Source organism: Schistocerca cancellata, chromosome 6 (genome assembly GCF_023864275.1).
Source record: "Schistocerca cancellata isolate TAMUIC-IGC-003103 chromosome 6, iqSchCanc2.1, whole genome shotgun sequence".
In the NCBI taxonomy this organism is placed as follows: domain Eukaryota; kingdom Metazoa; phylum Arthropoda; class Insecta; order Orthoptera; family Acrididae; genus Schistocerca; species Schistocerca cancellata.
This window is the reverse complement of record NC_064631.1, coordinates 317,677,218-317,698,612: the sequence shown is the minus strand read 5'-3', so window position 1 is coordinate 317,698,612 and position 21,395 is coordinate 317,677,218. Positions and strand designations below refer to the sequence as shown.

The following is a 21,395-nucleotide window of genomic DNA, read 5'->3' as shown; positions in this document are numbered from 1 at the left end:
GCACCATACAGTTTTACAGTATTGTAATCAGATTTACATTTTCATTATAATGTGCTATTTTATTTTTAGATCTTGGGGCTGACACAGTATTCCCGACTGAGTGCTTCGTGCCCATCTCTTAATAATGAAGGTGCATCTGACTTGGATGTTGAGGCTTCACTCAATTCATCACCAACACAACCCACACCCTTGGGATCTTCTGTAAACCCATGCTTCCCAGAAACTCTACAGACAAAAGGTATGCATTGATATATATATATATATATATATATATATATATATATTTAAAAAGAAAGATGATGAGACTTACCCAACAAAAGCGCTGGCAGGTCGATAGACACACAATATATATATGTGTGGATGGATATGTGTGTGTGTGTGCGAGTGTATACCCGTCCTTTTTTCCCCATAAGGTAAGTCTTTCCGCTCCCGGGACTGGAATGACTCCTTACCCTCTCCCTTAAAACCCACATCCTTTCGTCTTTCCCTCTCCTTCCCTCTTTCCTGATGAGGCAACAGTTTGTTGCGAAAGCTTGAATTTTGTGTGTATGTTTGTGTTCGTTTGTGTGTCTGTCGACCTGCCAGCACTTTCATTTGGTAAGTCACATCATCTTTGTTTTTAGGTATATATATATATATATATATATATATATATATATATATATATATATATATATATATATATATATATATATATATAAAAGTATTGGTAAATCAGAATGCATTGTGTAATTGTGTTACATTGTCACAATCACATCCTGAGTTTCATTAAGTACAACAAAATGTGCATGAGTGAGCATCAACTGCAGAATACTGTAGTCCTTAAGACATAGTGGGCCACTGGCAAGGCAGCCTCGACTGGTGCAATGTACTGGCACCATTCGGAGTGGTTGAAGTTAAAGTTTAATAAGCGACACATACAGCATTTGGGACGGTTGTAGAGTTATGTCACTGGAAACTTGCTCGAGAAAACACACAGAGCGGTTATTTGAAAGTAGCAGCAGCCTGCTGGATGATGACATGAAGTCAGTCTGACTGTAGAATTTGTAATGAATTACAAAAAATGCAATTCTTGATTTATTCTAACAAAGTACAAATCATTACTCTTGAGATTCTTGAACCTTAGTTGCAATAGTTCAGATAAATTGATGTATATGGGCATTTGAATCACTAGTGTAACTAGTAAACACAAAGATTCACTGATGCAGTGAAGACAGTACACAACACAGCTCCTGATTTAGGATGTATCAGTGTGGCTGGCATGAAAGAGCTATCACTTAGTAAATCAAACAGTTCTATGCTTAAAGCAAAGTGTTGAAAATCCATTTCCAGATTGTCTTCAGCAGTACTAGAGAATCTGTAGCAGAGTTCTGGGCATAGACCCTGCAGGTTTCATTGCCTGTGAGGGCATGGCCAAGTTATCATGTGATGTTGGTTATCAATAGTACTTCTCTCTAGTGCCACATATATTGTGAGTGGGAAACTCTGTTCCTGACTTTCTTTGGCTGCGCAATATTGCTCGCAGCCACATTTTCATTGTGTATGCCATGGCTGTGGAGACTCGTGTCTCTTACCTCCAGGATGTTGTACTCACAACTAACATAGCACTGACATGGCCCTGCAGCAGTGGTGAATGTACATCAGTGTATTCTTGATGTTTATTAATGAAAGCTTCAAGGTGATGATCCAGATTGAATTTTCTGAAACAAATTGATGTCTGATTTTGCTGCTGCTTCTCATATTGGGGGAAAAAAATAATGCATCCTCCTTCAGTTGCATTGCTGATCCTGCGCTAACCTGTGATCAAAAGTATCCGGACACTTGGCTGAAAATGGCTTAAAAGTTCTTGGCGCCCTCCATCAGTAATGCTGGAATTCAATATGGTGTTTGCCCACCCTTAGCCTTGATGACAGCTTCTACTCTTGCAGGCATATGTTCAGTCAGGTGCTGGAAGGTTTCTTGGGAATGGCCACCTATTCTTCATGGAGTGCTGCACTGAGGAGAGGTATCAGTGTTGATCGTGAGGCCTGGCATGAAGTCGGCATTCCAACACATCTCAAAGGTTTTCTATAGAATTCAGGTCAGGACTCTGTGCAGGCCAGTCCATTACAGGGATGTTATTGTCCTGTAACCACTCCACCACAGGCTGTGCATTATGAACAGGTGCTCGATTGTGTTGAAAGATGCAATCGCCATCCCCGAATTGCTCTTCCAACAGTGGGAAGCAAGAAGGTGCTTAAAACATTAATGTAGGCCTGTGCCGTGATAGTACCATGCAAAACAACAAGGGGTGCAAGACCACTCCATGGAAAACACGACCACACCATACCACCACCACCTGTGAATTTTATTGTTGGCACTACACACACTGGCAGATAACATTCACCAGGCATTCGCCATACCCACACCGTGCCATCAGATTGGCATATTGTGTACTGTTATTCGTCACTCCACACAACATTTTTCCACTGTTCAATCATCCAATGTTTACACTCCTTACACCAAGCGAGGCGTCGTTTGGCATTTATCTGCATGATGTGTGGCTTATGAGCAGCTGCTTGACTATGAAATCCAAGTTTTCTTACCTCCTACCTAACTGTCATAGTACTTGCAGTGGATCCTGATGCAGTTTGGAATTCCTGTGTGATTATTTGGATAGATGTCTGCCTGTTACACATTACAACCTTCTTCAACTGTCGGTGATCTGTCAGTCAACAGACGAGGTCAGCCTATATGCTTTTGTGCTGTTTGTGCCCCTTCGTGTTTCCACTTCACTATGACATAGGAAACAGTGGACCTAAGGATGTTTAGTAGTGTGGAAATCTCATGTACAAAAATGTATGACACAAGTGACAACCAATCACCTGACCAAGTTCGAAGTTTGTGAGTTCCGCGGAGCCCAGTCTGCTTTCTCACGGTTTGTAAATGACATACTGGTCACTGATTGGGAGTACCTGGAAGTAGGTGGTATCCAGATACTTTTGATCAAATAGTGTATGTTCTGGGCTAAGTTTAGGAAATAACATCTGGCGGAGGTATGAAATCGCACGATTTGAGCAATGCGAAACCCAACATGCATTGTATCATTCTATATGCAACTTGGGAATTTTCTATGGGGTTCAAAATTGTTGCATTTCCTTTTAGCGTAACATATGCAAATTTTTTATTTATCTTAACATTTGTTTAAAAAATATTTCATCAGTTTACTGTAGATGTGGAGCACAGGGGATGGAGAACACTGTGAAAAATTTATTGGGCATACGGTCTCAGAAAGACACTGCCTAATAGTACTAGTCAGGATGTCAGTTTTTAAGTTTTTAATCCAGTGAAACATTTACAGGTTAGTCAATTGATCTTCTATATCTCGTAACTGTGTCTGCTGGGCTCTTTCTCTTCTTTTTATGTGAGAAGAGCTAAAAATCAGGTCAGCAAACGTGCAAAGACAAGTACCTATCCAAAAAATTGTACTCGTAAGGCAGTAGACAGAATTGAAAGTCACAGAATTCCATGGTTCTAGAACCAAAGACACCCTGTTATCATGCAGAGAGAAAGGGGGGGGGGGGGGGGGCAAAATTGAGGAGAGGAAAAAAACCAGCAGCTACAGAAAAAACAGAGGACAAAAATTTAAATAATGTTTGAACAGTATTTTTAGTCAGCAATTTGAACCCAGAATCATTGTAATGTCACATGGTTGCTATGGTATACTAGTGTCCCAGCAAGAATTATTTGATATTAAGGAAAGAGTAGCATTAATTATTTTATCTGTCTGCAATTGATTATTCAATTTATATTTGATGCTTTTCAGTAGTCTCTGAGACACATACTTCAGACTTTCACAGTAGCTCAAAGAATATGTTTGTAAAATGATTCACATTAAATTTTGTTTTGAAGCTCCTAAAGACTGGTTGATGTGCCGAGACGGTAGTGGAGATGTGCCTCGGCGGCGGAGTTGGACTGCTCTGGAAGACCTCACCGGTGGAAGGGCAAAAAGAAAATCGGAAAGGCAAAGGAGGCAAGAGATATACTTCTTAAATATGTTATTATGCTTCACAAATATTTTACATTTGTAGCAAACTTTTTTAAAAGTTAATCAAGGCCTGGTGCTTGCGTGTGTGCGTGCAAACTTCCCACTAGTTTCAGTGAGCATCAGCACTCTAGTCAGGAGTCACATTAAATCCTGTGAAAGGTATTTGTTCATTGTATTCTGTTTCATTATATTATAGTCCATCTAATAAAAAAGGTGAAGTTCAAAGGTCTCGATTTAAACATATTTCAGACTTGGTGAAATTGTTAGAACACTCATGAATGAGGAAATATTGTCTGTACATTTCAGGGCCACAACCTAGAAGTTCCCCATAAATGGAAGATTTAGTGCTTGTGCACTGTCTCACATTTACTTGAGAAAGGAAACACATGTTTAGTGGGCCAGTGGTCAACTTGTGTAATAGCTGTGTACAAATCATGGCCACCTATGCATGTAGATTTGAATCTCACTGCTTGCAACATTGTTTTACTCTTAAGCAAGACAGTGAAAGTGAAAGGGTTTAACACCCATGCCGTTCAACTCCAATGACATGTCTGCAGACTGTTAAGTTCTTTTTTTTCCACATAAAATATATTACCCCTTTTACTAGGGACGGTAGAGATAATGAAATTCCTCCCTCCCACCATTATGCACTTGGTTTCATTCTATCTCCATTTCCCCCCTTTCATTCACATTTCCACTTCCTCCTACTGCCTCTTTGCTGCTCCCCTCTGCCACTATCCAACTAATTCCTCCTGATAACCACTCCCTTCCTCCCCATTTTATCCTGCTCCTAAACTTTTACGCCTCCCCTCCCCATTTATTCTATCGTCCTCAAAATTTCTCTCTACATCACTCCACCACCACTCCCTCATTCACCCACCTCCTTTTCCTGTTCCTCTCTTCCCCCCATCTCTCTCTCCCATACTCCCCTCCTCTATCTTCCTCACCCTCTTCTGCCTTCCTCCCCTCCATCTTTCTCCCCACTCCTCTGTCATTCTCCCCCCTCCTCCGTCATTCTCCCCCCTCCTCCGTCATTCTCCCCCTCCTCCCCCCCCTCCGTCATTCTCCCCCCTCCTGCATCATTCTCCCCCCTCCTCCGTCATTCTCCCCCCTCCTCCGTCATTCTCCCCCCTCCTCCGTCATTCTCCCCCCTCCTCCGTCATTCTCCCCCCTTTCTCCGTCATTCTCCCCCCCTCCTCCGTCATTCTCCCCCCTCCTCAGTCATTCTCCCCCCTCCTCCGTCATTCTCCCACCTCCTCCGTCATTCTCCCACCTCCTCCGTCATTCACCCCCCTCCTCCGTCATTCACCCCCCCTCCTCCGTCATTCTCCCCCTCCTCCGTCATTCACCCCCCTCTCCGTCATTCTACCCCCTCCTCCGTCTGCCTCCCCCTCCTCCGTCTGCCCTCCCCCTCCTCCGTCTGCCTCCCCCTCCTCCGTCTGCCTCCCCCTCCTCCGTCTGCCTCCCCCCCCTCCGTCTGCCTCCCCCCTCCTCAGTCTGCCTCCCCCTCCTCAGTCTTCCTCCCCCCTCCGCCGTCTTCCTCCCCCCTCCTCCTCCCCACTCCTCTGTCTTCCTCCCCCCTCCTCCTCCCCACTCCTCCGTCTTCCTCCCTGCTCCCCTCTTTCCTCCTCCCCGCTACCCTCCGCTTTCGTCCCTCTCCCCCCTCCCCTTCACCCCATACCTCTCCCCTCTGCCCCAAACCCTGTTCCCCCTTGCTTCTGCCGTGAAATTGTACACCCGTGAATAAAACCACAACCATTGAAAGGATTGATAAATTTTACAGTTCGAGGAAAAGTATACTGTTACTTAACACAGAAGTGTATTTTCATCCGGGGGAAAGTGTATTTTTAACTGGGAAATCCGGGAAAAATCCAGGAAATTTTTTCTCCTCGTTCACGTAGACACCCTGCCACTGTCTCCCCACCTCTGCCCCCATAACCCTCTGTCTCCCTCACCTCTGCCCCATACCCTCTGTCTCCCTCACCTCTGCCCCATACCCTCTGTCTCCCTCACCTCTGCCCCATATACCCTCTAGTCTCCCTCACCTCTGCCCCATACCCTCTGTCTCCCTACCTCCCCCAGTCCTCCTCCCCCTCCCCCTCCCCCCTCCAATGCCCTCCCCCCTCCCCTGCCCACCTGCCATCGTCCCCCTCCCCGTCCTCCCCTGCCATCCTCGCCCTCCCCCTACCCTCCTCGCACTCCCCCTGCCCTCCTTGCCCTCCCCCTGCCCTCCTCGCCCTCCCCCTGCCCCCCTCGCCCTCCCCCTGCCCCCCTCGCCCTCCCCCTGCCCCCCTCGCCCTCCCCCTGCCCCCCTCGCCCTCCCCCTGCCCCCTCGCCCTCCCCCTGCCCCCCTCGCCCTCCCCCTGCCCCCCCTCGCCCTCCCCCTGCCCCCTCGCCCTCCCCCTGCCCCCCCTCGCCCTCCCCCTGCCCTCCTCGCCCTCCCCCCTGCCCTCCTCGCCCTCCCCCTGCCCTCCTCGCCCTCCCCCTGCCCTCCTCGCCCTCCCCCTGCCCTCCTCGCCCTCCCCCTGCCCTCCTCGCCCTCCCCCTGCCCTCCACCCCCCTGCCCTCCTCGCCCTCCCCCTGCCCTCCTCGCCCTCCCCCTGCCCTCCTCGCCCTTCCCTCTGCCCTCCTCCCCTCCCCTGCCCCCCTCCCCCTGCCCTCCTCCCCCTCCCCCTGCCCTCCTCCACCTCCCCCTGCCCTCCACCCCCTCCCCCTGCCCTCCTCCCCCTCCCCCTGCCCTCCTTCCCCTCGCCCCTGCCCTCCTCCCCCTCGCCCCTGCCCTCCTCCCCCTCGCCCTTGCCCTCCTCCCACTGCCCTCCTCCTTCCCCTCCCCCTCCCCTGTCTACCTCCCCCTCCCCTGTCTACCTCCCCCACCCCCCTGTCCTCCTCCCACTCCCCTGTCCTTCTCCGCTTCCCCCTCCCCCTGTCCTCCTCCCTCTCCCCCTGTCCTCCTCCGCCCCCCTGTCCTCCTCCCCTTCCCCCTGTCCTCCTCCCCTTCCCCCTGTCGTCCTCCCCTTCCCCCTGTCGTCCTCCCACTCGCCCTGTCATACTCCCCTCCCCCTGTCGTCCTCCCCCTCCCCCTGTCCTCCCCCCCTCCCCTGTCGTCCTCCCCCTCCCCCTGTCCTCCTCCCCCACCCCCCTCCTCTCTCTCTTCCCTCCTCTCCCCTCTCGCTTCCCCTCTCTTCCACTGTCTCCCCTCTCTCTTCCGCCCTCTCCCTTCTCTCTTCCGCCCTCTCCCTCTCTCTTCCGCCCTCTCCCCTCCCTCTTCCGCCCTCTCCCCTCTCTCTTCCGCCCTCTCCCCATCTCTTCCGCCCTCTCCCCCATCTCTTCCGCCTTCTCCCCATCTCTTCCGCCTTCTCCCCACTCTCTTCCCTCTCTCCCCTCTCTCTTCCCCCCTCTCTCTTCCCCCTCCCCCTCTCTCTTCCTCCCTCCCCCTCTCTCTTCCCCCTCCCCCTCTCTCTTCCCCCCTCCCCCTCTCTTCCCCCCTCTCTCTTCCCCCTCTCCCCTCTCTCTTCCCCCTCTCCCCTCTCTCTTCCCCCTCTCCCCTCTCTCTTCCCCCTCTCCCCTGTCTCCCCTCTCTCTTCCCCCTCTCCCCTCTCTCTTCCCCCTCTCCCCTCTCTCTTCCCCCTCTCCCCTCTCTCTTCCCCCTCTCCCCTCTCTCTTCCCCCTCTCCCCTCTCTCTTCCCCCTCCCCCTCTCTCTTCCCCCCTCTTCTCTCTCTCTCTCCCCCCTCCCCCTCTCTCTTCCCCCTCCCCCTCTCTCTTCCCCCCTCCCCCTCTCTTCCCCCTCCCCCTCTCTTCCCCCTCACCCTCTCTTCCCCCCTCCCTCTCTCTCCCCCCTCCACCTCTCTTCCCCCTCTCCCCCTCCACCTCTCTTCCCCCTCTCCCTCTCTCTCCCTCCACCTCTCTCTACCCCCTCCACCTCTCTCTTCCCCCCTCCGCCTCTCTCTTCCCCCCTCCACCTCTCTGTTCCCCCCTCCCCCTCTCTCGTCCCCCCTCCCCCTCTCTCTTCCTTCCTCCCCCTCTCTCTTCCTCCCTCCCCCTCTATCTTCCCCACATCTCGCCCCACCTACCCCCCCCCCCCCCCCCCCCACGCCTTGCATCTCCTCATGCCAAGCCCATTGTGACCTTACTTGTGATAATGGAAGCTATCCGTGTGCTAACAATGTTATCCAAATGTTTCCTATAGTCTGTGAGATGAGTGATTGGTACTGACAGTTTCGGCGGGCAGACGGCGCTGTTGCCGAACGTGGCTCACAGCACGCGGCGCCCTGTCTGCTACACGCATTCTCTAGCAGCAGAAATAATAGCGAGACAAAATACAAGTCGTATTGGTGCGCCTGAATTTATTTAAAGTTGATGCTTGAAATATATTAACTCGAAAACTGATAAGAGCTATTTAGTACAAGTATCTAAGATGCTGAAACATAATAAAGTTATTTGTTAAACTTCACAACTGGAATGAAAACTATTTTCGCAAGTTGTTGAACATTAGCAGTTTTGGTTTCCATTGTTAAGTATTAGCATTATTAATTTGTTCTACTACAAGCTACAGAATAATTGGTCAGTGTATTAAGAGTTATAATCTGAAGAAAGTACTCACAATATGATGATCTGGTTGTAGATCGATAGCAATCTCCCTCCTTACATTCCTGAATACGTTGTAGTTACTGTAATGGAAAAACACCACTCACATCACTGACAGAATCTGATTTGACATTGTCTTCCTCAGCACTACTCGAACTATCACTGCTCTCTCCCAGATGTATAATTAAATTTTCGATGCATTCTTCCACAACCCCTCTCTGATGGCACTTGCAGTGCTGTTTACAATTTTAGCCCACGTCTCGCTTGTCACTTTATTGATAGCTGCTGGAAGGAGAGTTTCCACTTCAGAGATCGTGAATTTTTTATTGTTTGCAGCAATGTAATTTTTTATCTGCGCCCACACTCCTTCAATTGCATTGAAGTGACAGTGGTATGGAGGAAGCCAAATGATTTCATGCCCGTGCCTTTTACCAATCTCGTCAATTACATATGTTGGAAATTGGGGTTTCTTTTGTGCCACAATTTCGAGCAGTTCCGCCTTCCTTAAATCTTCTCTGAAATCTACTTTTCGCCGTTTCAACCACTGCATGATATCGTCTTTTTTTGTTGCCAAGGTTGGTGCCTTATCGTGAACAACGGAATGATAAGGCGCATTGTCCATAACAATCACTGATGGACTTGTCAGATTCGTCATAAGCGATGTCTCGAACCATTCTTGAAATACTACACTGTTCATTTCTTCATGGTAATCTCCCATCTTTTTTGACCGAAACATTTTCAAGCAGTTTGGCACAAAACCTTTCGATGTTCCTGCATGTAAGACAATAATACGCCCTCCTTTGCCAACAGGCACTGCCATTGTCCCCTCGGGCGTTCCATCATTCCAGCCTCTACGTAAAGAATGGCTGGCATTGACCCAAGTTTCATCTGACCACACTATACTTTCGAATTCCACACCCATGATCCTGCGCAGAAATCTGCACCGCCATGCAACTACATCTGTCCTTTCCATTAATATTTTGCGTCCGTTAAACAGTGAATAGCTGAAGCCTATATCTTTCAACACTGTACGCAATGAAAATTTGCTCCCTTTAAAAAGATCGTCTTTCTGAAGCGACACCAGTAATTTTGATAGAGTGGGATGTTCCCTTCTCTTATAATAGCTGTATATATGACGGCGAATAGCGTCTTTCTGAAAATCATCCAAAGCTGTCACCTGCTTATTTCTCGGTCGCTTCTTTCCTGGTGTGTGCAGCTTTGTTGTGCCACTCTCGTCACAATCTACACTATACTGTTTTTTCCCTATATTTACAACAGTGTTCTTACTTATTTTCAATGCTGCTGCAGTTCTCTTCACAACCTGAACAACAGGAATTAAGGGCCCACCTTTGTCCTTTTCTTTCTCAAAGTAATCCCTCACAGAGCACATGAATTCACGGGCCTGGGTATGTAGCACACTTTTCTTCCTCCGTTTCACTTCTTGTGTTGGGCTGGTACTACCCGCCACACTAGACATTGTTTACAACAAAACATAAACAAAGAAACACTAACAAAGAAACACTAAAAACAACAAAAACAAAATAAACTGCGAATTCAACTTCAGACAAACGACGAACGACCGCACCGCCTGCACGCGAGACACTGCTAAGTTTCATAAGTGCGCGCAACCGGGTTTCAGAGCGGCAACATGGCCCTTGCTACCCTCTCGAAGTCAGGCCGTCATTGGTTGCCTGCCTGCGGTCACTAGGCAACGGAAAGACGCTACCGAGCTGTCAATACCAAAGACTCGTCTCCCAGACTATAAATGACAGTTGATCCTGCAAGCAGCACTTTCATCAGATCACGTGTTCACAGTATTCATTTTGAATGGTGTCAAGTGCAAACTCCGAAATTGTTGAAGTTTGTAGATGCCATCTCCAGTCACATTGCTGGCCTCACAGAGTTCTTACTTTTTACCCATGTTGTACACGCGTGTTCTTCACGCAAACATTATTGGATTTGACATTACAGTGTATTCCATGCTGAACTACTCCATTGACTGAGGAAACAGGTGCACTATCACTGCAGTGTGACAGCTGGCTCTAATGTAAGGATAAGTATGATAACTGCAATTTATTGCTTGGTTGATAAATGCAGTAGCTTCTTGAAAACTGAGCCCTTAGTTTTGCTCTTTCCCAATTTTCAGCTAAGCTGTGTATTTTCTTCTGAAATGTTAGGTACTGGATTGTGTGTTAAGTTCGTAAACATAATTTGAAAAGCAGCTTGTAACACAGGACCACTTATGTTGATGTTTTCCAGTTTTTATATAGGAACAGAAAAAATTAACAATGTAGATATGTTAAAGTGCTTATACTGTAGTATATTTTTTGTTGTTGAATCAGACATGGAAATGTAGGTGCATGGAATCAAATACAACTTTATTTGATCTGTTAAAAGAAGGCTCTTTGCCACAGTGACTGACAAATACGTTTGATACTGAGAGTTGTATTAATGTTTTCAGTATGAGCCTGAGTAGCTTGGACTCTGAGCCTGATGATCCGTTCTTGGACCGTGTAGATGGTGCTGGAAGCACTGGTCTACTGCTGTCAGAGACAGCATCACTTGGAGGTGGTGGCACAGGGAGTGCTGGGTCAGGAGGTCGTCGGTCAGCAAGGGGCTCAGGTGGTGCATCTACACATTCACTCAATGAAGCTGACCTACAGGTAAGTTAATGGAGATAACCAGCTGCCACTGTTCAGTGATGAAAATTTGAAATTAGCCTGAGAAAATGTGATAATTGTTAACAGCATCCTGTGAAAAACCTTTGCCTTATATTAGAGAATTTGGATGGCTGCTGTTTGTTACAATTAATCCTGTCCTGTTAAAAATGTCAAATAGTAAACATTAAAAAGCAAGAAATTGGGTTATGTATGCAAATTTTAAAAAAAGTGCACACTATCTTATTTCCAACTCCTACAAGCATTAAAACAATCATCTAATATTTTCAGCAACTAATAAACTCAAATGTTATACTTATGCTAGAACAAATCTTTGTTCACAAATGTACATAGATCTCTTTTTTAGTGCAAGATATTTGGTAATCTAACTCACTTGTACTGCTGTTCAAACAAAATTGGAGATTGTTTTGATAATTTCTACACTTGCATTTGTCATAACACATACTTACTATGCACATTTTTTTTCATATTTATTTACATGCAAGTTGTATTTGAGACCATGAAGATGGAAGTTGGGGAAGTAGAAGCCCCAACTTTCTCTTTCAAAGGAAGTTCACTACACACTGCACTTTTGATATGACATGTAGAGTTCCTAAATCAAGGGCTCTACCACTGCCTATAAAACAATGTAAGTCATTGCAGTGGCATACCTGCCAGTAATTCATCATGTGCTACAGCATTTAGAACCATTGGCACAGACAAATCCACCCACTGAAACACTCTTACCATTGAGCCAAAACTGTAGAAAAAGCTTTGTAGGGCATTGCAGCCACATGGATGAGATCACAGACATGTAGTGCTATGGTCACATTGTGTTGCTCAGTGCAAGCATGCAACACCGTCTGTCATAGAAGTAAGCCCTGTACAAGTTGAAATAATTCTGTTTGCTTATTCTAATGATGTCGGCGATGCATGAGAAAGAAATACAATTGGCTGTTGCCTGACCTCCACAATTTGACATGTTGAAATGTCGGTCACAGAATAATTTAATTGGAGAATAGTTTACATTCACAGTTGACCGCCAGTGGTATAGTGTCAATACATTGCACTATTGTGACCAGAAAACAAAATCTGTCAATATATTTTGACTGTGCCAAAATTCTTCCCCTAATGTGCAAATAGTTATTTTCAGTTGTATAGCTATGCTAAGTGCTTTGTTGATTGTATCTGCAGCATTGACAAGTATCAGTCACACTGCTATGAAAGGCCGGCCGGTGTGGCCGAGCGGTTCTAGGCGCTTCACTCTGGAACCGCGTGGCCATTACGGTTGCAGGTTCAAATCCTGCCTCGGGCATGGATGTGTGTGGTCCTTAGGTTAGTTAGGTTTAAGTAGTTCTAAGTTCTAGGGGACTGATGACCTCAGATGTTAAGTCCCCTTGTGCTCAGAGCCATTTGAACCATTTTTGCTATGAAAGGTTTAAATTAATATTCTGCACATTTAGTAATTAACAAATTGTCCAGAAAAGAAAAATGATGTCAAGAAATAGCTTTAATCAGAGACTCAGTCATTTCATTTGTAGAAAAATCCTTCTCAACAGAAATAATCATTTGTTGAAAGCTTCAATACAGCCAGTAGAAGAAACGAGACCACTGTTGGGGGGGGGGGGGGGGGGGGGGGACCTGTTGAAGTTTTTGCAAAGACAAACATTCCAATCCAAAAGCTTCGGAGTCACCTCTTCTTATGTGAAGTGAAAATATGAAGCAACAAACATAACTAAATGAAGACCAAGCAAAGCTCATGTACTTACAGAGACTATGCATAGAGAGTTAAAAAGAATTGGATGCAGTGGTCAAGCAGCTCCTCAAAAGCCACACACTTCTGTAGTCATTGCTAGGCGACACTTAACTGGTGTAAACAGTGACACCACTGGACAATGGACAATTGCAAATGGGTGATGTGAAGATATGAATCATGCTAGACCTTGTGGCAAAATGGTGGAAAGGTTTGTGTTTGACAAATGCCTCGAGAATGTTACTTGCCACCATATGTAGAGCCATCAGTGATGTACAGAGGAACTGGTGTTACAGAATGGAGGTGTTTTACATGATTATGGTGGGTTCTCTTATTGTGCTTCTAGAAACTGTAAATGTGGAAGGATATAGATGTGTTTTACTGCATTGTGTACTGGGTACAGCAGAGGGACAGTTCAGAAATGATGATTGTATCATATTGACACTTCACCCTGTAACAAAGCAGCATCTCTGAGGCCATTGTTTGTAGAAAATAAAATTCCTGAAGTGGACTGCTCTTCCCACAGTCCTGACCCAAACCCAATGAAACACTCTTGGGATGAGTAAGAATGTCAACTTTGCTCCAGACCCCAGAATCCAACATAACTACCATCTTTGATCTTGGCTGTTGATGAAGAATTGTCTACCATTCCCCCACATACATTGAGATGCCTCATTAAAAGTGTCCTGAGCAGTTTTCAAGCCTTCATATAGGTGAAGAGAGGACACACCTCATATTAATGTCTGTTAATACATGTCCAGATACTTTTGATTAGATGGTATAACTATGTAACCAACATATTTCTATATGCACCATCATGTGTTGCACAGAGATCTCTCCTTCTCTGTCCTCCTGGACATATTGCAGAATGAGCATCTCAGGACTTCTGCTTTCAAATGATTCCTTGACCCCTATGCCCAATTCATCATCATTAGTCTTCTGCTGATATTGAAGTCATATGCAACTTGATTATTCCTTATGATTAGTTGTTTGGCATGGTAAGATTCAAGCTTCATCTTGCCATTTCAGTGGAGTTGGACACGTTCCTGAACTACACCCATGTAGTGGCCTCACAATTATTCATCAAGGAACACTTCCAACTGAATAACAAAGTGTGCTGGAGCTCCACACTCTTGTAGCCACACAATCTTATTATTCCCATGTCTTTGAGTTGAGGTACTAATCAAGTTTGAAAAATCTCCAAATAAGTATTTCCATTCACATATACTTAAAAAACCTATGGTTGTTACATATATTGTGACAATGTCCCTTCCCATATTATAACTTGAGGCAGATCTTCCCAGCTGTTGCACATAATGGGAATTTCCCTCTGACCAGAAAGCCACATTCCTTCTGTGTGAACTATGATATATAAAACTTTCATCAGAAAATAACACTCTTGAGTGGGACAAGTATTTGGAAACTGTGCCAACAAACCACAGCAATTGCAGCTTGCTGTTTCATGTCATTATCAGAATTTTCATTCACACACATAGGCCTAAATCCTAATTTTTAAACCTTTTTCAACGTGGTCATATCTTGTTGATTGTGGTAGCTGAAGCTTAGATTCTCTTACTTGTATGAATTTCATTGGAGGGTGCTCAGCTGATTGAATGAAGGTGGCACATGATTCCTCTCATGTTAGTTGCATTATCCTTAGATCATTTGTATATTTCTTTTATCAAAAGAATGTGGAGTGAGCCAGTTTACAGCATATGTGTATGTGATTAGTGTTAACATGACTGAACATATTATTTCTAATCCTTCTCAGGCAGCTGTGCTTATAAAAAAAATTGTCTGCAGAATAAGAGCAGTTGTCCAGGAGGAATGATTTTGGATTAGATTTAAAACTTCCTTTGCATCCTTTGGACATTTTGCTTTACTGACCAAATTAACAAAAATTTTTGTTAATGGGCATTGAACTCGTTTTTGAGCCTGTACGAGCTTTAATAATTAGTAATCAGTCATCAATGGCTCATTAAAGAGTTACTGCATTTCATTTGGTTTCTTGCCCCTGTTAGCTTTTTATTTGTATTGCACTGGAAATAGTCCACAATACCACAAATGTAGATAGTATGTCTTCTATTCATTTGCTCCTGGTACTTGCCGTTGCCAACAGCAATGCCCTCTGTGACTTGTTGCCCTCAAGTTTGCATTCAGTACTGCTTGGTTCTATCTTGGGTTTAGTTTTCTATCTATGTTAGTTGTACATTAATGGTGATACACAGGAGTACTGTGGATAGATTTACTGATGAAGCATTGGCTGATATGCAGCTCATGTTTGGGCTCACTGAAATGAAATTATTCATGTGGCATTATTGGCTGAGAGCCCCCATCTAAGGTTGTTCTGCAATTAGTGCAAGTCTTTTTATTTGATGCCATTTTGCCATCTTGTGCATTGTTGATGATGAAATGATAATGAGTACGTGATACCTAGAACCTGAATGAATAAAATCTGTGACCTGGTTGGGAATTGAACCCAAGTCTCCTGCATGGCAGTCAGCTGCACTGACCACTCAGCTATGCAGGCGGACTATGGGTTCACTGAATGTGCTCTTACTATTGACAGATTTATTGATGAAGCATTGGCTAATACACACCTCATACTTGGGTTCACTGAATGCAATGTAAGAGCAGCCCACCAACACTAACTTGAACTGTCCCCACAGCAACACCAACCACATTAGCTATAGAGAGTCAGATCTTGTGTTTTTTGTGTTGCATGTTTTGGCGATTACTTATAGCAGGCATTTTCACCGGTGTGAGGGTATTTTTCCAGAAACAAAGATAACTAGGGTGACAGACTGAATCAATCCTTACATTATTACTCTGTAACATCCACTGGAAAGCATGGGTCCCATATAGAAAATACTCAGAAGGTGTGTCTGAACAACCTCATAAAGTTGATTGGTGGAGTTCTGGCTCACCCTGGATAAGGAATAGGAGTGGATCAAAAATTGAACCTTGTGAGACTCCCCTTGTGATTGATACCCCGACACTGAAATGTTCTTTCCTTTCAACATTGTTTGAATTATTCAGCACAACTTTTTGCATTCTGTTTAAGCATGATTCAATCCAGTTTAGTGTAAAACCATAAATTTTAAGCTTTCTTAAGAGAGTATCATGACTTTCTGCACAGTCAAATATTTTGGGAAGATCATAAAATTACCATCTGCCAATCTTTTATTATATAAGGCTAGCAATATTTGGTGATTGAATGTGTAAACAGCAGTCTGTCAAGCAACCTTTGTGGAATCCGGGCAGTGATGTGCTAAGTTGTTTCTACTTAAATGTGAGGCTACTTTTGAGTACATGAATTTTTCAAATATTGTGGAAAAGAAGTAGGTACGGAAAATGGACGATAATTATTTAAGTTTTTCTTGTCACCTTTCTTATAAACAGATTTAAAAACTGCATATTTTAATCTGTCTGGAAAAATGCCCTGTGCCAGCATTTCATTACGTTTAACACTAAGGACATTAATTATTTAGTTAGAACAACTTTTCAGAATTCTGTTTGAAATTACATCAACACCATATGAGCTTTTGTCTTTTAGATTTTTTATAATCCTGGTAATTTCCATGAAGAATGTTGGTGTTACTCTTAGTTGTGTAAAGTTTTATGAAATTACATTTTTAATGAAATAGAAATAATGTTGTGATCTGAATGATATTTCTGCCCTGTGCTATACCGAACACTGACTTAAAAAAGATATATGAGAGCTGACATACCTCCCTCAGTTTAAACTTCCAAGCATGTTTTGTACGAAGATATCGAGTCGTGGGGGTACCTGTGTGTATGATAAAGAAAATATTGAATTCAACAGTGTAATTAAATATCACAATCTGTCCTGTGAAAGAGATATAGAATCCTCTGTAGCCAAATCACCAAAGCAAAATAAATTATTATTTGTATATGCAAATCACCAGACAGAGATGAGAATGTGTTTTATAATTACATGAAGGAACGTTTGGAAGAAATTCACTCCCTCTAGAAAAATATAATTATATGTGGTGACTTCAATACTGATTTCTCAAAAACAAATAAATTCAATGATAGTAAATTTATTAGTCATTGAAAATAAGCTCAACCTGAAAAACAGCAATTTCTGTGTCTATCATTGACCAGGTTTTGATAAATACATGCAAATATGCCCACATCACAAAAGTTATAAACATGTGTTTTAGTGATCACTATGCTAACATTCTTTCAACGAATGTTGCAGGAAACTCAAAACTGCATGGAATAAGATGCACTGTTAGTAATTTCAGTGCAAAAAATCTATAATTTTTTTTATCTCCTGAAGGGTGAAAATTGGAATGATGTATACAACTGCTATTATACCAATAAAAATGTATGTTTATGGTCACATTTAAGCAGCTTTTTGAAACAGATTTTCCCAAGAAAGCAACTCCATTTAAGACAAAAAACAGACAAGTGTATTACAAAAGGGATAAAGACATGTAGTATCAGAATAAGAGGAGATTGTGTAATTACTCCAAGCAAAACACTAGTCCTGATTTTATTAGCTACTTCAAAAGGATTAATACCAATACAGATTATTTCAAAAATAAAATAACTAGAAAATGACAAACTAATGTTTAATTCCAAGAATAGAACGAAAGTAACCTGTCAAATTATAAGAAGAGAGGTGGCCAGTTAATCGCAGTAATAGGGAGCTTATTATTAACCCTGACCCCAGGCAAGTGGCTTGTGCTTTCAACCATTATTTCTCAAACATAGCACTTTAGTCATGTTCCCATCAACACCTGAGGGGCCGTCTAAAAATTATGAAGGGGCTTACCTAATACATATTCAGTTGGTGCCAATGATGTACCAGATGCTATCATGCAAAAAGTAATGCCACTTCATAAGGAGGTTGCAAAGTGTGAAATTGATAATTGTAGACCAGTTTGTTTTGTCAGGTTTCAGTGAAATTATGTAAAACATTATGTTAGATGATTAATAGCAGTCTTAAATAAAGGAAGGCTGATAAATGACTCACAACATGGGCTCAGAGCTGGAAAAACAACCCAGTCAACAATTTTTGTCTTTTGAAATGAATTACTAACAGCAGTTGATGATGTATCTAGAATATTCCCCGATCTTCATAAAAACTTTGATGTTGTTGATCATGACATTCTTTTGCATAAGTTACATGATTGGAAATAGAAGCCAGTCGGAAAGGTAGATCTAGTCATACCTCAACAGCCATCAACAGATTACAGAAATAAAATAAGAAGATATTGAAACACAAAAAGTTTCTAGCTTTTGCAATAATGAGCAAAAAATCAATTATGGAGACACACAAGGGTCATTCCTGAGACCTGTCCTATTTCTATTGTATGTAAATGACTTGGCTGCTAAAATACCTAATGGAGCCACAGTACTCATTGCAAATTACACTAATATTGCAATTAAATCACACATTGACGAAAATCTACAGGAAGCTGCAACATCAGTTTGCATAGTTTAGCACAGTGGTTCAGGACCAATAGGCTCTTAAAAAATTGTGAAAAAACTGTACTGCTAACTTTCACATCATACAGAACTTCCATCTTGCAAACCCAGCTTTCACCATTGAAGGAAAAAAGTTTCAAGGGTGAGTCATAAAAAAATTTTAGGCATAAATATTCATGAAGATTTAAAATGGGAGATACACTTCTATAATCTAAATAAAGAAAACTGAGGACAATTACTTCTGCTGCTCAGATTCTCACTCAAAATTCAAATTGCTCATTCATGGTCACAGTGTTATTACTATTGAACAAAATAATTTTGTAAGGGAAATCCACAATTTAAAAAAAAAATTAAAATACAGAGCACTAAAGAAACAAAAAAGCAGGGATTCCCGTAGCCTGCTTTTTAAAAGTCTGAAAATACTGCCTGTACCTTGTTTATAAAAATATATGAAATACTAATTTTTATAAAAGGAAACATTTTAAGAAAATAAGGAAGATCAAACATTACTGTGGCTAACACACATTTGAAACTAGACAGGAGGTTAAACCTACATATGAACCTATTAAGTACAAACTTACGGAAAAGAGGAATATACCATACTGGAGTTACGTTATATCACCATGTGCCTTCATACTTAAACTGCATTTTCGTATTAAATACATTTAAGGTAAATTTGAAACAGTTTTTGTATGACCACTGCTTCTGCTGTCTCTGAATTTCGGGAACATTTACAGTTTATTTTGACCCTGTTGATCATGTAGACTCAATTAATAATTACTGCTGTTATATGTCCAAGCAGTGTAATAAGGAATGATTTCCTGGACCAAACTAAACAATGTATTATCTTACTTCTTCAACTGAACCTTGTCATCCCATTTTTGCTGCTACATTTAGAAAGTGAATGTTACAAACATTTGAATCTTGTAAATCACCATTCACAACACTGTGATTTAGCTTAATAGTTGTTGTGTCTTGTACAGTGATAGTGTGTCCTGTCTACTGTTTCATAGTATCCCTTATAGTTTTAATCTTATTATGTGTAGTAGCAATTTATGTCAGGACATACCTGTTTCAGGACATCTTATTGACTTTCCTTGAAATATTACAGTATTTTTTGTATAATGCAAGTAATGTTTGATCTTGGCTTATCCTGGCCTTTGTATAAATTTCTCTTTTCCTCTTACAACAAATTTTAACTCCTTTACTTATCTATGTCTTCCTCTTTTTTTTTTAAAATACTTTCTGGAGAATGTTGTAGGAAAGCTACATTAAAGTATTGACGCAAATTTGCTATAGAACATACTGAATTTCACATTATCGTCTTTTTCTTAAGACATTTTACCCTGTTCTCATTAATAAACCTCACTGCTTTGTGTGAATGCACCTCAAGACTTGTAAGGTGCTACAGTGTTAATTGTGCATCATGATCAGATAGCCCATTAATAAGTGGAAGCATGTTAATTGTTTCAGCCTGAGCACTGTTTATAAAAATGTTAACAATCAGGATCCTGCTATCTTGGTGCATACAAGTTGGAAAATTTACCACTGAAATCGGATTGAGACATACAAGTAATGATTCCATAGCTTTTCTTATGTCCACTATGTGGCCTGTTTTTGACTTTGTTTAAAATAAAACATTTCTTCCAATTAAGCAGGATTGCTTTATGGCGTGTGGCTTTGCCAGAGTCACCTCTAAGTGCACTCATTATCTCTCTAATTGCTTGGTGTTCTGTGAATATTCATGCTCCCAGACACGTGATGCTAACCATTCATCAGCAGTGTACCTGTGCCCGCTCACATCAGCGGTCGCATCACAACTGAAACAGTGCAATGCTGAAACAAAACAGCATAGTACTAGCATAAATACTTTTCATCAGCTTCAAATTAGAAGTACCAGTAAAACAACTAATGGGCTGTATTCGACAGCCTGTCCATTGTACAGTGTATATACTTCTGTGCTTGTAAGTGTCAGCTGCTTGTGATGACACCTAAAAGGATCAGTTGCAGTGTGCGTCTCGGGCAAGCAGAAGAAGCTAAAGAACAGATATTTAGTGTAGCTGAGGAAATTGCTGTTTTTGGACATTCTAAAATTTCACGACAAATCAAGTTACATTCACTTTATATTCCATATGCACACAAAAAACGTGGTAGTTGGATGATAGTTAACTGTCAGTACAGTACAACTGAAGTATCTTATAGTCGCTTTGCTCTGTCCGTATATCCAAGCACTCCACACCTGAAAAAAAAAATTTTTTTTAATGATAGGACTTGTGGAACAAATGAATGTATTAATTAAATTTTTGGAATAACATAATTTGATTTTTTAATATTTTGAGAGATAAGTTGCATCATTTATAGTTAAATAAAATGGTAAACCAAAATACAGCGGTAGTGTTGAAGAGGTGATTTGAAAACTAATTTGTTATATTATACACACATCAAAAAAAGTTTTGCATCACCCCAGTTCCCAGAACTCCTGAAGATAGACATTGACTGTGGATATTGTATCGCAGACTCAGTCCCTTTGATTGCTCAGAGATGTCACTAAACTTGCCCAAAGATGTAAACAACCATGCATGAACATCGCCTATTAGACGGAGGGGTCCGACAGCTGATGAGTTCCAGTCATTCCACCAGAAAGGAGGTACACTGTTCCTGTTGTCTGTAGTTCAACCATGCCTTGATGGTCAGTACCACAGTTCGAACGCGTCCGCATTGTTACTTTGTGCCAGGAAGGACTCTCAACAAGGGAAGTGTTCAGTCGTCTCGAAGTGAACCAAAGTTCTAACATGGAAGAGATACAGAGAGAGACAGGAACTGTCGATGACATGCCTCGCTCAGGTCGCCCAAGGGTTACTACTGCAATGGATGACCACTACCTATGGATTATAGGTCAGAGGAACCCTGACA

General features: G+C 42.8%; 1 protein-coding gene across 1 annotated transcript in view; it reads left to right on the top strand.

Moving 5' to 3' along the window:
• Positions 1-21,395, top strand: part of LOC126191481 (rho guanine nucleotide exchange factor 18) — a 640,188-nt gene that overhangs the window by 326,747 nt on the left and 292,046 nt on the right. Inside the window, exons 5-7 of the mRNA XM_049932364.1 lie at positions 70-238; positions 3,892-4,012; positions 11,074-11,275. Of these exons, the coding sequence (XP_049788321.1) occupies positions 70-238; positions 3,892-4,012; positions 11,074-11,275 (492 nt within the window). The remainder of the gene's footprint in view (positions 1-69; positions 239-3,891; positions 4,013-11,073; positions 11,276-21,395) is intronic.